This window comes from Arvicola amphibius, chromosome 9, assembly GCF_903992535.2.
Source record: "Arvicola amphibius chromosome 9, mArvAmp1.2, whole genome shotgun sequence".
Classification (NCBI taxonomy): Eukaryota; Metazoa; Chordata; class Mammalia; order Rodentia; family Cricetidae; genus Arvicola; species Arvicola amphibius.
Genome location: NC_052055.2, coordinates 104,553,433 through 104,569,784, shown reverse-complemented (window position 1 = coordinate 104,569,784; position 16,352 = coordinate 104,553,433). Strand labels below are relative to the sequence as shown.

The 16,352-nt window shown below is 45.1% G+C and overlaps 1 protein-coding gene and 1 pseudogene across 1 annotated transcript in view; both read left to right on the top strand.

Moving 5' to 3' along the window:
- Stox1 (storkhead box 1) overlaps window positions 1-13,157 on the top strand; it is a 56,350-nt gene extending 43,193 nt beyond the window's left edge. Inside the window, exons 2-4 of the mRNA XM_038344166.1 lie at window positions 3,736-3,885; window positions 5,765-8,072; window positions 13,010-13,157. Coding sequence (XP_038200094.1) covers window positions 3,736-3,885; window positions 5,765-8,072; window positions 13,010-13,157 — 2,606 coding nt within the window. The remainder of the gene's footprint in view (window positions 1-3,735; window positions 3,886-5,764; window positions 8,073-13,009) is intronic.
- Window positions 13,158-13,983: 826 nt separating this feature from the next.
- On the top strand, window positions 13,984-14,090 carry LOC119824098 (annotated as a pseudogene).
- Window positions 14,091-16,352: the final 2,262 nt, after the last annotated feature.

The following is a 16,352-nucleotide window of genomic DNA, read 5'->3' as shown; positions in this document are numbered from 1 at the left end:
TGTATTTTTCCTGATGGCTTCCCCTGAGGTTTACGGGGGTGGGGGTGGGGTCTATACCCTTTCATAAAGAACCTCTGCTTTCTGTCTTTGGTGAGATCTTATCTTCCGTTGGATTGTTTTTGTTTATTTTTTTTTATTTTTTTGAGATTTTATATGTGTGTGAATGTTTTGCCTGTATGTATAATGTATGTGCACTCGGTGACTGCCTGAAGTCCGCGGAAGCAGTGGATCCCCTGGAACTGGAGTTACCGGTGGGTTCTGAACCACCATATGAGTGCTGGCAACCGAGCCTTGGTCTTTTGCAAGAGTAACAAGGGCCACCACTCCAGCTCTTTGTGCTGGGTTGTTAAACTACTGTCACCCACAAGAACAAGTCGTGCCCACACACTGCAGTGGGGCCTGGAGCTTTCTAAGGCTTTCGGCACCAGGAGGCAAGGACTGATTGCCTTAGACTAAAGCAGTGGTTCTCAAGCTTCCTAATGCTGCAACCCTTTAATACAGTCCCTCATGTTGTGGTGACCCCCAACTGTACAATTATTTTTGTTGCTACTTCATAACTGTAATTTTGTTACTGTTATGAATCATAATGTAAGTAGTTGATATACAGAGTATCTGATATGCAACCCTTGTGAAAGGGTCATTTGACCCCCGCCAAGGGGTCTTGACCGACAGGTTGATAACCATTTGTCTACATCCATCCCCCAGCAGACTGATTTGGTCCCCGACATCTAGCCACCATTTTTGTTTGTTTGTTTTTCCAAGACAGAGTTTCTCTGTGTTGCCCTGGCTGTCCTGGCACTCGCTCTGGAGGCCAAGTTGGCCTCCCACTCGTAGAGATCTGCCTGCCTCTCTTCCTCTCCAGTGCTGGGGATAAAGAGCACGTGTCACCACCGCCCGTCATCTTGTCACCATCTGAAGGTTGCCAGCTCAAAGGATCTGCCTTACTCAACGCTGTCAGCCTTGAATGAAGAGCTGCCTCCTTCACTTGCTGGTTGGCATCCATCTACGTGAACAAATCCATGCACTTTGCCTTACAATTCCCCTCAAAGTCAGCTTTGGGATGTGATTATTTTAAAACTTGTTCTTTGCTTTCTTTATAACATAAAAATTAAAAACAAATCAACCAACCAGATTCCTTTGCGAGACAATAGGGATTTAAAAAAATGATGCCACCACCAGGCGGTAGTGGGGCATGCAGTTAATCCCAGCACTCAGGAGGCAGAGACAGGCTGATCTCTGTGAGTTCAAGGCCAGCAGCCTGGTCTATGAAGTGAGTTCCAGGATAGCTAGAGCTATTATACAGAGAAACCCTGTCTTGGAAAACAAAAACAAGCAAACAAAAAAAGATGATAGTGGTTATGCACACCTTTAATCCCAGCACTCGGGAGGCAGAGGTAGGTGGATTTTTGTGAATTCTCGGTCAGCTTGGTTTACATAGTGTTCCAGGCCAGTCAGTGATACATAGTTGAGACTCTGCCTTTAAAAACTTTTTTTTAAAAAATAATGCTTTCCAGTCTGTCTTGTATGTATGTATGTATGTATGCATGTATGTGTATCTACCTATCTATCTATCTATCTATCTATCTATCTATCTATCTATCTATCTATCTATCTATCTATCTATCTATCTATATCATCTATCTATCTATCTATCTATCTATCTATCTATCTATCTATCTATCTATCTATCTATCTATATCATCTATCTATCTATCTATCTATCTATATCATCTATCTATCTATCATCTATCTATCTATCATCTATCTATCTATCTATCTATCTATCTATCTATCTATCTATCTATCTATCTATCCATGGAGTGTAGAAAGCATCAGACAAATGGCCTCATCTATATTGTTTTAACTTTGATATTTGTCTTTCAACCTAACTACTTTTTCCATTTCTGAGACACCCAGGAATGCTGACCTGTGTAAACAGAAGGGGCATTGTGGTGATACTCTCTGTCCACAGTCTCTCTTTAGCTCAATGCTTTGCAAGCTCAGGGGTGGAGGCCCCAAACAGGCCTGTTCTTAAAGGTGCCGTTGTTTAGTTGCTCTTCAGTGGGGGTTTTCCTGGAACTGTGAAACCTGACTGATCTGCCAGTGGGGTCTGTGCAGCTTCTGCATGGAGACTTCACGCTGCATTGCAGAAACCCAGAGAAAGCAGCAGTAAGTGAAGCAGACCATCGCTGTAGCTCGGAAGCCGCCTTGGCATCCCACACAAACAGAAGTTCCCAGGTTAGGGTTTGCTTCACTTTCCTGCACACAGAAAGCATGATTTATGCACCTGCGATGTGTATCTGAGCAACAGCTGTGAAGGGAATGTGCCGGCTTTGTCTGGCGGGGGTGGGGTGGGGGAATCAAAAGGTTGGATGCACGCAGTAGGAAGGGCACCTGAGAGGAGAGTAAAACAAAGCAATTTAGAAAGTTCTCTCTAGCATGTTTCATATAGAGGCACATGGATTTTAAAGAGGAAAATACTGCTAGCTAGTGGTAGTTTTATTTCTGTTTTTTTTGTTTTTGTTTTTTGTTTTTTGTTTTATTTCATTTTTTTTTTTTTTTACTTTAAGAAAGGTCTCACGTGGCCAACCCTGATCTCAAATTCACAAATGTAGCTGAAGATGACCTTGAATTTATGATCCTCCTGCCTCTGTTCCCAACTTGTGGGATTATAGGTAGTAGAAGATTAGTTTATTCTTAGTGTGAGGTACCTCAAGATGAATCTAAGGCCCGCCCTAAGGAGATGAACATGCTAGGCAAGTGCCCTACCACCGAGCTATATCCACATCTGTTTCTGAGATTGAGTCTCAAGTAGCCCTGCTGGGCTCAAGCTTACTTTGTAGTTAAGGGTGACCTTGAACTTCTCATTCTCCACCCTTCTGGTCTCAAGTGAGAGGAGTATAAGCGAGTGCCACCAGGCTCTTTACGCCGTGTTGGGGGTTGAACGCAGCCAGGGACTTTTCCTTGCGAGACAAGCCCTTCACAAACTGGGTTCCATCCCCAATCTATCATCAATGGTTATCTTTGGTGTAACAAACTCCATAGACATAAATAGGTCGTTCATTGGCCGATACTGTTTCTGTCAGCTCTAGTGGCAAGCATGATCCATCTACACCTGGGCTGTACATGATGCTGTGCTTTGTACCACGGCTTCCCGGCTGATCTGGAAGTATGCTTTTAGCAGTGTGAACTGCTGGATAGCATGTTTGACCTCCGCAGCAGGCATCAGAGAGACCATGATGTAAACCTTCTTCTCTAGTTTCTTTTTTTCTTTCTTTTTTTTTTTTTTTTTTGGTTTTTCGAGACAGGGTTTCTCTGTAGCTTTGGAGCCTGTCCTGGAACTAGCTCTTGTAGACCAGGCTGGTCTCGAACTCACAGAGATCCGCCTGCCTCTGCCTCCTGAGTGCTGGGATTAAAGGTGTGCGCCACCACCGCCCGGCTTCTAGTTTCTTTTTTTTTAAATTAATTAATTTTTTTTTTTTCCGAGACAGGGTTGCACCTGTTTTAGAGCCTGTCCTGGAACTAGCTCTTGTAGACCAGGCTGGCCTCGAACTCAGATCCGCCTGCCTCTGCCTCCTGAGTGCTGGGATTAAAGGCGTGCGCCACCGCTGCCTGGCTAGTTCTCTAGTTTCTACCCTCGCACAGGCTATGTTAGCAGAGTCCGTTCTATGCTCACTAATTCCGAATGGTTTATAGCAGATTTATCACCTCCACTGTTTTTGACCTCCAATTCAGGTGATGTCTTCCCAGTGCAAATGAGTCCCATAGCCCAGTGTCGGTTTGTGCCCTTGGCTGAAGTTCTTTGCTGTGCTGTAGCTGATATGAACGCAGCTCAGGTGGCTGTAACACGGGAATCACTCTTGGAGCACTTGAGACGTTACCCAGGTAACCAGTGTTCACCACCTGTATTCATTCCTGTGTGTTGGGTTTCTATCTAAACAATTGCGACATAAGTAAAGGGTATGGTGTCCCTTCCCCCTTTCTGCAGACTCTCTTGTCACAACACTGAGTCGCCCAACCCAGTGGCACAGGTGTGCAGCCTCAGCTGTTTGCTAGGCTGAGGCAGGATTCAAAGTTCAAGGCCAGCCTAGGCAGCTTAGTAAGACCCTATCTCAAAATAGAAAGTAAAATGACAGCTGGGGATATAGTTTTCTGATGGAACGTTAGCCTAGCAAGCGCAAAGCCCTGGTCTCCATCACTGGTATAGGAAAAAATAAAGGATACTGTCAAGAAAAGCCCTACCTCAACATTTGTTTGTGTGTGTCACGTGCATGCCCTGGTACACATGTGGAGGTCAGAGGACAACTTGCAGAATGAGCCAGACCCTCTTTCCACCAACTGGGTCCCAGGACTTGAACCTAGGTCCTTGGGCTTAGCAGCAGATCCAGCCTAGCTTCAACATTTCATAAAGGTATTTCTTTTACTTTATGGATGATTTTTTTCCAATATGTAAATACATGTTAATCAGTTCATCTCTCCCACCTTCCACCTTCCCATGTCTGTTTCCCAGAGATGGAAAGAACCTGTAGCTCTTACTCATGCCTTCACGAACTGCATTTTAATGTCTTTTACCCTTTATGGCATAAGTGAAGTCATTCTGGGCATTCTCCATGTAGTGCTCATGAGACTTTTTAAAACTTTTCATATATGTTCATCATGAAAGCTTTCTCAGGGTTTACTTTTCTTATTTTTTAGTGCTGGGGATCGAACCCATGCCTGCTAGGCAATTGCTTTCCTACTGAATCTTCAGATTTTAAGTTGATTTATATCTAGTGGTATTCACATTTTTGTTTTTTGTTTTTAACCCTTAGCCCAGCCATCTGTGTCTGTGGGGACCAACTTACATAGTTTTTTTGTACTTTGATTACACATTCTTTGAGTTGTTTAGTTTTGTTTTGAGATAGGGTTTCACTGTAGCTCAGGCTGGCCTAGTTCCCACCATATAGCAGTGGGTGGCTTGGAAGTTGACATGATTCTCCTGAGCACCAAGGTTACAGATGAGTCGCCATGCTCAGTTCTCATTTAGAAAATGTGTGTGTGTGTGTGTGTGTGTGTGTGTGTGTGTGTGTGTACGTGCACATGCATGAGAGCACAGACGTGGGAGTGTCACAGATGTGTGGAGGCCAGAGGACAGCTCGCCTCTTTGTAGGAGCGAGGATCAAACTCAGGTGTCAGGCCTGCACACAGGCACTGTTTACCATTGAACAGTGGCATCTGACCTGCTGGCATTTCAGTTGCATGGATTAGATACAATCAGCTCCAAGTTTGGGTTTTGTTTTTTTTTTGTTGTTGTTGTTTGTTTTTTGTTGTTGGTTTTTGTTAATATTTATTTGTTTGTTTATTTATTTATTTATTTATTTAGTATACAATAGTCTGTCTGTGTGTATGCCTGCAGGCCAGAAGAGGGCACCAGACCCCATAACGGATGGTTGTGAGCCACCATGTGGTTGCTGGGAATTGAACTCAGGACCTTTGGAAGAGCAGACAATGCTCTTAACCTCTGAGCCATCTCTCCAGCCACCCCCCCCCCTTTTTTTTGAGACAGGGTTTCTCTGTAGCTTTGGAGCCTAACCTGGAACTAGCTCTTGTAGACTAGGCTGGCCTCGAACTCACAGAGATCCTCCTGTCTCTGCCTCTTGAGTGCTGGGATTAAAGGCATGCGCCACCACTGCCCACTGAGCTCCAAGTTTGTTGAGCAGATATGTGGTCATTCTACTATTCTGATTTCACTTGTTTTTTGTTTGTTTGTTTGTTTGTTTTTTAGGTATTGCGGTTCCATCCCCAGACATTCTCCACAGCACATTGGGGGCTCTAATTCAAGAGAGGAAGATTTACCACACTGGAGAGGGCTACTTCATAGTTACACCGAACACTTACTTTGTCACAAAGACAGCCACGCAGGGAAAGAAGAGAGCTCTCCTGTCAGACGAAGGCTGCTCGGAGCCCACGTCAGTGACCTATCTGGTGAGCGTGGATTGCTATGCAGAGCTGGCCCAGGAGAAGGAGGCCCCTGTCTCCCACTGCCCCTCGTGTCAGTGTTTCCTTGACACAAGCACGCAGGACTCTAAGGACCTACCGTCTGCCGAAGAACTGACTGGAAAAAAACAGGAAGGTCTCGAGAAACCCACACCTTTGTCTAAGAACCAGGTACTTTCAGCGTCTGAAGACACCCACATCTGTATGAGCCCCAAACCGTTACCATTCACCAAAGACAAAGGCAAAAAATTTGGTTTTGGTTTCTTGTGGCGCAGCTTATCTAGAAGAGAGAAGCCCAAACTAGAATATCGCAGTTTCTCTGCGCAGTTCCCGCCCGAAGAGTGGCCTGTCCGAGATGAAGACAGCTCCAACAACATCCCCCGACATGTGGAGCATGCAATAATCAAAAGAATTAACCCTGTGCTGACTGTTGACAACTTAATCAAACACACAGTCCTAATGCAAAAATATGAAGAACAGAAAAAGTTTAATAGCCAGGGCACTTCCACAGATGTACCGCTGACCAGGCATAAGTGTTCTCCTAAAGAGGGAATTCGGAAAAGGCAGGGCCGGTTTGCCAAGCCTCGCCGGCGGGGCTGTTCTCATAGGGGTAGACATAGAGCTTGGAGCCAAGGGGATGAACTTGAGCCCGGACTAGAAAAGCACCCCAAGGTCTCTGAAGCCCAGCCTGCTACCAGAATGAAAAGTCCCAGTAAAGAAATTCAGCAGTTGCATGCTGGGAACCCAGCTATGTTAAGTGCCCACTTGATTTATAAAAAACAGATAAGTAATCCTTTTCAGGGCATGTGTCTCCGAGGGCACCCAGTATCCAAAGGACACAGTGTTCAGAAGAGCCATGACCTGAAACCTAGTCCTGTCAGGCCAGAGAAAAAGCCTTTCCTGAGGGTGGGGTCTTCAGGTCCTTTGGGAGTCTTTGATGCTGGAGCCAAAGGGCCATTTGCGGAGCAACGCTGTGATAACCCGGAGGCAGAAACCAGGCAAGGGATGAAGGCACCTGTCCATCCTGTCAGTGACTTCAGTGGTGGCTCAGGAAATTACCCTCCATGTAGTGTTTTGCCACGCCACCCTCGGTGCTGTTCCTTCCGGGAAAGCATGTTGAGAGGCAGCGTGTATGAGGAGGAAAGCAGGGTTATTACTGATATCTTAAGGAAAAGTTACTCTGACTGTGACATGTTCTTGGGAACCAAAGAAACGCATCAGGTCCTGCCTTCTCTGGACTCCGTATCCTGTTTGTATCCATCAGTGGATAAGACGGTACACCAGTTCCAAACCCTGGGCCTCTTAGATTGCCCAGTTGGGGCAAACCATTTGAGGACACGTGAAAGACAAGACGGTGACTCAGAAGAACTAACGAGGAAGGCGTTTGTCCCAGGGGCCAAGATTGTCAATCTGGAAAATGAGGGATTATCCGATAGTGAGCAGGACGAGGTAGCTTTGAGCCAGAGTGACGCCGGGGTGGATGACGGGGCCTGCAGTTCACTGTACCTAGACGACGTCTCTGAGACTGATGATGACTCTTGTCACACACTGCCTGGACCCACCTCTGTAGGTGGAGGCAGGCGGAATCATCTGGGAAGACCAACAGTGACCGGGAGATCTCTGACCGGATGTGATAGCACAGCTGATAGGTTCGAGCCCCTGGCGCTTGAAGGGCACTGGTACAAAACTGGCTTGTTTGCTAATTTAGGGGACGGCTCAAACCCTCATTTCACTGATAGCCCTGGCCTAAATTCAGGGACTCCATTTGGTTTCAACTACGAAAGAGAGACCACTGCTGCCTGTGTCCAGGCCCCAGCAGCAGCTCGTGGAAGTTTACTTAAATGCTCTACTGCAAGGAAAACCAGTTGTGGGGCAAAGATCCTGCAAGATTCTCCTGCTGATGCAGGAATGGATCCAATTGGCTGGAGACAGAGCCCTCCGAATCAGGAAACGGACAAGCCTTTCCCAGACAAATCCCAACTTTTGAACACCTCGCATGTGCCAGTGTTGACTCAGGAGCCGCAGCGAGAGCACGGTTGCCTCGAAGGGACAGAGAGTTACAGGATGACCGGAGACAGCGGGATCGACTCCCTGAGGTAAGGCTGCATAAGGGTGCCACATTAGCTGCTCCTGCGGGAGTTAATAGAGTCTGCCTCCTGAGACTCCTGAACAAACCAGTATAACAGGGTCAACAGCCTTGGGGGATAATTGTGCCACCTTACAATCAGGTTGCATATGGTAGGACAGAGTTCACTCTTTTTGTTTTTTGAGACAGGGTTTCTCTCTGTAGCCCTGGTTGTCCTGGAACCCGCTCTGTAGACTAGGCTGGCCTCGAACTCACAGATTCGCCTGCCTCTGCCTCCCAAGTGTTGGAATTAAGGCCTTACTCCATCATCACCTGGCCGGAGTTCACTTTTAAAAACTAGTATCTTTAGAATTTCAGACTATATATTTTTAAAGATTTATTTTATGTGTATCAGTGTTTTGCCTGTGTGTGTATTTATTTGTACATGCATCACGTGCATGCCTGATGCCCACTGAGATCAGCAGAGAGCATCAGATCCCCTGAAACTGGAGTGATGGATGGTTGTGAGCCACCACGTGAGTGCTGCGAATTGAACTCACGTCCTCTGCAAGAGCAGCCAGTGCTCTTAACTGCTGAGCCATCTCTCCAGCTTCATACAAGGCGTTTATCATATTCACCCTCCCGCCCCCAGTTCCTCCCATATGTACCCTCTCCTCCCTACCCACCAAACTTAAGTTTTCTTCTTTTTCCCCATCAGGTTAGTTTGTGTTGTCTAACTACTCTTGGGAGTGGGGCCTGACCTAGAGAGTGGATGATCTACAGGGCTCACGTAATTAAAGAAACCTGACTCAACATATTAAGTTCCTTTTCAGTAGGAACAAAATTTTACTGGAAATTATTTCTAAAGGAAAGGAACTGCTAAAACCAAAGTACTTTCAGAACTCAGAGTTGGAGCTCTTCTCTTCTACTCCTGGATCTCTGAGTTAAGTAAAGGATGTGGCCACTTCTCACTTATTTTAAATAACAATTGTTCGTATCACAAACACGATACAGACGTGTTTGGGGTTGTAGCCCAGCAGGTAGCATGCTTGCATGGCAAGCACAAAGCCCGGGGTTTGATTCCAGCATAGATGGGGGATGTGTGGTAGCATCCAGCATGTGAGAGGTGGAAACAGGAGTTCAGGATCATCCTTGGCTGCAAAGCAGGTTCAAAGCCAGCCTGGGTTCAACCCCTTCCCCACAAACACACACACACACACACACACACAAACACACACACACACACACACACACACACACAAACTAGGTCTTAAAAAGTTTTAAATAACTCTGTGTGCTACAACAAGAGTGTGGAGGTAAGGGGCCAACTTGAAGGAGCTGGTTCTCTCTTCCACTGTGCAGTTCCTGTGGACAGAACTCAGGTTATCACTATTGGCAGCCATATTACCATCCTCCCCAAAGTAGTTTTTAAACTTTGTAAGGATCCTACTATTTTTTCTTTTTCTTTGGTTTTTTGAGACAGGGTTTCTCTGTGTAGCCCCAGCTGTCCTGGAACTTGCTCTGTAGACCAGGCTGGCCGCAAACTCAAGAGATCTGCCTGCTTGCGCCTCATGAGTGCTGGGATTAAAGGCGCGTGCCACCATACTCAACATAAATACAAGTATTTTAACAAAATGCCACAGACTGGAGAAACAGCAGAGTGGTTAGTTAAGAGCACTGGCTGCTCTTCCAGAAGAGACCCAGGTTCAATTCCCAAGAACATACATGGTAGCTCACAGCTGTTTACAGTTGTATCCCTTGGGATCTGATGCCCTCCTTAGGAATGCAAATGAATCTGCAGACAAAACACCTGCAGACAGAGTCCCTCTTTTAGCAGGAAGTCATCCACAGCCACGTGTCCTTTTCCACCAGTTTATCATGGATCTCTTGCAACCGATACATTCACAGTTATTTTGGGAGTTTGTTTTGCTTTTTCAGATTTTTAAATTTTTTTTTGTCTTTTTGCATTTTGTTGTTCTTTTGTTTTGTTTTATTGTTTTGTTTTATTGTTTTGTTTTTGTTTGGTTTTTTGAGACAGGGTTTCTCTTGAATCAGTCTTGGCTGTTCTGAAACTCACTCTGTAGATCAGGCTGGCCTCGAATGTCTCACAGAGATCTGCCTGCCTCTGCCTCCTGAGTGCTGGGATTAAACATGTATGCCACCACTGCCGGGCCATATCTTTAATTTTTTAATTAGTATATATATGTGTGTGTGTGTGTGTATGGTATTTGCTTGTGTGTGCAGGTCCCTTTTGGATGCCAGAAGGTGGCTTTGGATCCCCTGGAGCTGGAATTACAGGCAATTGAGTCACCCAGTAAGAGCAAAACTTTAGTCCTCTGCCAGAGTTAACATGAGTTCTTAACCACTGAGCCCGTTCTCCAGCCCTTGCTTTTTATTTCTGAGGCAAAAGTCTTATGTTGACCAGAGTAGCTTCCAATTTGTGAGCTTCCCGCATTACTCTGCCAAGTCTTTCTTTATTCTTCTGTTTTGCTAATTTAGTTTTAGGTGGGGTGATGTTTAGATTTTTGAGAAAGTTTTTCTATGTACCCAAGATGCGTGTAGCTCAGAGTATGATGGTACCATCACCACCCAGGAGACACGCTTGTGAGGGATTATCCAGATGAGGTTAATTGAGATGGGTTTTCCCATCTCGACTGTGGGCGGCACCGTCCCATGGGCTGGGCTCCTGGACGGAATGAAACGGGAAAAGTGAAGTGAGCACTGCGGTTCCCCGAGTGTGCGCGTGGTGTCCAGCGGCCTGAGCATGAGCCCGGCAGGCACCCGGCTGCCCCACAGCTTTTTGCTCTCACTTACTTTACTCATTTGAGATGGGGTCTCACTGTGTAGCTCAGTCTGTCCTGGAACTCCCTCTGTAGACCAGGCTGGTCTTGAACTCACAAGAGATCTGCCTGCCTCTGCCTCCCAAGTACTGGGATTAAAGGCGTGCGCCACCACCGCCCAGCTTAATTTCCTCTTTTTTAATTAAGGAAAAATGTATATGTATGGGTGCTTTGCCTGCATGTCTGAGCACCACAGGTGTTGCCTGGTTTCCACAGAGGCCAGAGGAGAGCAGCAGATCCCTGGATGGTTATGAGCTGACTGCCGTGTGGGTGCTGGGAACCAAACTCAGGTCCTCTGCAAGAGGAGCCAGTGGGTTTCTTTTTGTAATCTCAGAGATCCACCTGCCTCTGCCTCCCAAGTACTGGGATTAAAGGAGTGCGCCACCACCACCACCACCACCCAGCTGGAGCCAGTGCTTTTAACAGCTGAACCATCTGTCCCATTAGTTCTCAACATGTGAGCAGAGACCACTTCGGGAGTCAAATGACCCTTTCACAAGACCATCAGAAAACATTACAGTTATGAAGTAGCAATGAAAATAATTTTATGGTTCGGGGGGGAGGGGTCCCACACATGAGGAACTGTATTAAAGGGTCACAGCATGGGAAAGTTGAGAACCACTGATCTAACCAATCCCATAAAGAAGTTTTTACATATGTGTTTGTATATGCGTGTTCATCTGTGTATATACAGTGTTCATGTGGAAGTAGGAGGACTACTCTGGGGGAGCCACGTTCTCTCCTTCCACCTTGAGGCACTCTTTTGTTTCTGCCCCTGCACTGTCTGCTGACCAATGCTTCTGTCCCCTCTTCCCAGCTCACCCCGGGACTGCTGGCATTACAGTCGAGACCTGTGGGCTTTGGTGGGGGGTGGGGTTCAAGGCAGGTTTTCTCTGTGTAACAGCCCTGGCTGTTCTGGAACTCACTTTTAGACAAGGTTGACCTCGAAGTCAGAGATCTATCTCCTTCTGCGCTTGCTTGCGCCACCACCGCCACCACTGGCTGGCTGAGAGCCTTGGGGCTTTTTCATGTGGGTTTTGGATAGCAAACAAAGATCATTAGGCCTTCATGGCATACAGTTTTAAACGCTTAGCTGTCTTGCTGGCCCAGCTTCTTGCTGTTCTGTATTTTTTTAATTTTAATTATGTGCATTGTGTGTGTGTGTGTGTGTGTGTGTGTGTGTGTGCACATGAGTGTGAGTGCCCTCAAGAGACTAGAAGCCTGAGATCCACTGGAACCTAAGTGACAGGTACTCGTGGGCTGTCTCACATGGGTATTTGGAATTGAATTCAGGTCCTCTGCAAGAGCAGAGAGCCATTTTTTAAAAACTGATCATGATATGGTTTTCTTAAGAAGCTTATAATCATTACTGATATTAAGAAGGAGAAGGAAAACAGCATTTGAATGTCAACTCTATGCTGTGATGCTCAGGATTAAGGTCAGATGGACAAGACATAGTTGGTACTTTATTTGAAGAGAAGTACAAAGTTAACACAGACAAGCTGAACTGAAGAACACACACTGATTCTTCCCAGCTGTCAAAGATGTGTAGGCTTCAGAGCGATGGGCAACTAGACAGAGAGCACTTGCCCAGCATGCACGGGGCCCTGAGTTCAGCCCACACACCACAAAACAAAACTGCCACCAAATGACTGGTGCAGCTGCGGGCACATCTTGGCAGTAGGATAGGCGTAACAGATGTCCTGGAGCAAGACAAACAGGGCTAGGCTCACAGTCCCCAGGACAAGAACATCATCAATATGAAAAGTAAAGTTGACTTGCCCTTCCTGTGACTTCCCAAAAGAAAGATGTTATACCTGATAAACGGATTCCACTAGAGAGCTAGATGTTTCTGGCTAGCAGGCACTAGGTTTGACACTTGATGCGAGGTTTAAGAACCGATGTCCAGAAAATACAAACTTCTTTGAAAGTACCTGTCAAATAACCGAGGTGCTATTGTGTGGCTTTTCACCTGTGAAGAACGGGCTTGGTTTTGCAAGGCTACCTTAGATTTGTTAAGTATGGCTTAGTGTTAATAAAGCTTCAAGCTAACACGAAATGGCAGTGCCCTGAGTGGTATCCCAGGTCCCTTTGGAAGACAGTAATCCTGTCCCTTTAATGTCTTTAGGACCCAGAGCCTGGCATCCAATAATTCAGCCGTTTTGGATGGATTTAAGAGAAGACAGAATTTTCTGCAGAACTGTGACAGCATAAAGAAGAGGCAAACGCTCACATCCAGTTCCTTGCTCCAACTAACCGCAGTTATAAACGTCTAATTTAAAAAATTTCAGCCGGGTGGCAGTGGCGCACGCCTTTAATCCCAGCACTCGGGAGGCAGAGGCAGGCGGATCTCTGTGAGTTCGAGACCAGCCTGGTCTACAAGAGCTAGTTCCAGGACAGGCTCTAAGAAGCTACAGAGAAACCCTGTCTCGAAAAAAAAAAAAAAAAACTTCAAAAAATTTATTTCAGATGTGGTATTACACTGTAGATCAGGCTGGCCTGGATTTCAATGGGTAATCTCCGTCTCTGCTTCTGGAGTACTGGGATCACAGGTATAAACCACCTTGTCAGGATTAAAATTTTAACTGACTTTGAAGAACTCTTAGGAACTGGATATGTAAGGATCCTCTAAAGCTGAACATATGTGCTATTATTAACCCCACCATATTGTATTCTAATTACTTTCTTCCTTTTTACCATTTTAAAGCAGTTTTCAGTGCCTTTTACTAGAAATTTTTGTGTTTTTTTCAATAAAAGAAACATGAAATCATTTATTATTTTCTAAATAAATGTCATTAATTTTCCTTAATCGGTTTCTCCAATACATATAGTGCCATTCTCATCAGCTACAGGAATGTGGAATTCTCAGGTTAAGTGGATTTCACACAAAACCCAGAGAACAAAGGGCTGGACAGATACTTGGAGATTAAAGCATTATCGGAAAGAACTGATATGATGTGTTGCCTATTTTCCAGAAAAATCCTTCCCTGGGCCATCACTGCCCAGGGTCTTTTTTCCAACTTGCCTGTAGGTAATCAAATGGCCCCAAATGGGATTGACTAAGGATAGCTAGAACTCTTGTGTCCGTAGACCTGTAATTCCCTACAGCTTGGAGACCATGTGTGTAATGACTACAAAGAGCAACCATCTTGGAAATGTATGCAACCCATTGCTTGTATGTGTTGCCTTAAGGGGTATTTGAGATGGATTTCTGGTGAATATCCATGATTCTGGTTTCATAGGATCCTCAGACCAAGGTCCAGACAGGTATACTGTGTGTCGTGTCCTTTTGGGAAGTCACAGAGCACCATGGCCAGAGTCCACATTGCCCAGAGCATCATGTTCATTCGATCAAGCTGCAGAATGAATAAGGACCATATGGCCAAAGCCCTGCAGGTTCAGTCCCCCGGCCACCACGTCTCCAAGAACGGCTTCACTAAGTGAAATCCAGATGAATATGAAGACGTGGTGGCTGAGAAGCAGCTCACCTGATGGCTGTGTAGTCAAATATATCCCAGTCGTGGCTCCTGTATGAGAGGCAGACCTTGGACTCCCAAGGTCTTTCCTCCACTGCACTGAACATCCTACGCCATCAGGGTTTTTTGTTTTTGTTTTGTTTTGTTTTTGCCATGTTTACTAATAATGTCACTTTCATTCCAAAAAGGAAAACAAAATAAGACAAAAAAAATTCCTCCAAGTGGAAAGTGGGCAGATGTCTAATGTTTGTGTCTATAGTAGTAAGGCACTCTTTAATTTATAGAGAACTTGCCATGTTTTCAAAGATCTAAAAGGCATTTTACAAAATGTGCTGCCAAATTGGGTGTGTACAAGGATTGTGTTGGAAGGAAAACATGGTGAAAAGGAATGAATCAAGGGCCTTTTCCTCAACATTCTTAAAAAAGTGAGACTCAGATTCTGTGGTTAAAAGCTGGTTATATAGTAGCATATTTAATAGCAACAAAATCATTTACTGAGGGTGAGCTTCTTAATCCATGTATAGAGATTATATCAGATATAATATGTCCTGGGGGGAGGTAGGATAGTTCTAAAATCAGCTTGTCTACTGGATTACAGCCAAGTGAATCAAAGAAACTGGAAAATGGAAAGAAATTTGAGGGCGGTGAGGATTGAAGCTCATATGGTGGAGTGCTTGCCTGGCACTGGAGAGTCCTGGGTTCAAGCCCCAGCTCTGCGTGAAGTGGAAGCAGGAGCCCTAGAAGTTCAAGGTCATAGGTAATCCTTTGCTATGCCAACTTTGAGGCTAGCCTGAGCTGCATGAGGTTCTGCCTCAAAAGGAAGGAAGGGAAAATGGTAGACTTATCAAGGGTTTTCCCAAGCCTTGGATGTGGACATTCCCACTGGTGCCTGCCATTATACCTCCACTCTCCCTTTTTCTTAGTGGTGTTGGTGACAAGTGTCACTGCTGAACGAAAGAATTTTTTTTTTTTTTGGTGTTTTGGTTTTTTGAGATAGGGTTTCTTTGTAGCTTTGGAGCTTATCTTGGAACTAGCTCTTGTAGACCAGGCTGGTCTCAAATTTAGAGATCCGCCTGCCTCTGCCTCCCGAATGCTGGGATTAAAGGCGTGCGCCACCATGGCCCAGTTTAAGAAATGCCTTTTTTAGTGCCACTAACCCACACTAAGTAGATTTGTACAAAGTAATAAATATATTCCATTATCAATGTGTCTGGATGGTGCCCTGCCCTGCAATGGTAAATGAGAGGAGAGGAACTTGAAAAATAGATTATCATGGAATTACCACCCCAAACTCACCCTTAATGAGGGGTCATTGCATCAAGAAAAATTATTTAAAAAATTATTAAAGGCATCAAGTCTCTCACCAAGACTGAATTTCTTTTTTTAAAAATATTTATTTATTTATTATGTATACAATATTCTGTTTGTGTGTTTGCCTGCAGGCCAGAAGAGGGCACCAGACCCCATTACAGATGGTTGTGAGCCACCATGTGGTTGCTGGGAATTGAACTCAGGACCTTTGGAAGAGCAGGCAATGCTCTTAACCTCTGAGCCATCTCTCCAGCCCAAGACTGAATTTCTTAAGGGCCTATAAATCACCCCCAATTCACGGAATTTCTTTTAAGTGTTGATGTAGACTTCATCAACATCATTTGCTTTGGAGGTAAGATGGGTAAGTTGAGGCCAGATGTTAAAATCTTTATAATTTTGAACCCTGTCTCGAAAAAAAAACCAGCTTTATAATTTTGACATTTAGTTCATAGTATCAAATGCAATGAGCTAATGAAGTGGCTCAGTGGGTAAAGGCACTTGCTACCAAGTCTAACAACCTGAGTTCAACTCCTGCGATCTACACTGTGGAAGGAGAGAACCGACTCCCAAATTTTGTCCTCTTACCACACAAACACACACTAGTAAATACAATGTCAAGTGTCTCATTCTATATTCTCTTTCTTTACAGTAAGACACATTTTTTAAAACTCAGCAGGGTCTGTG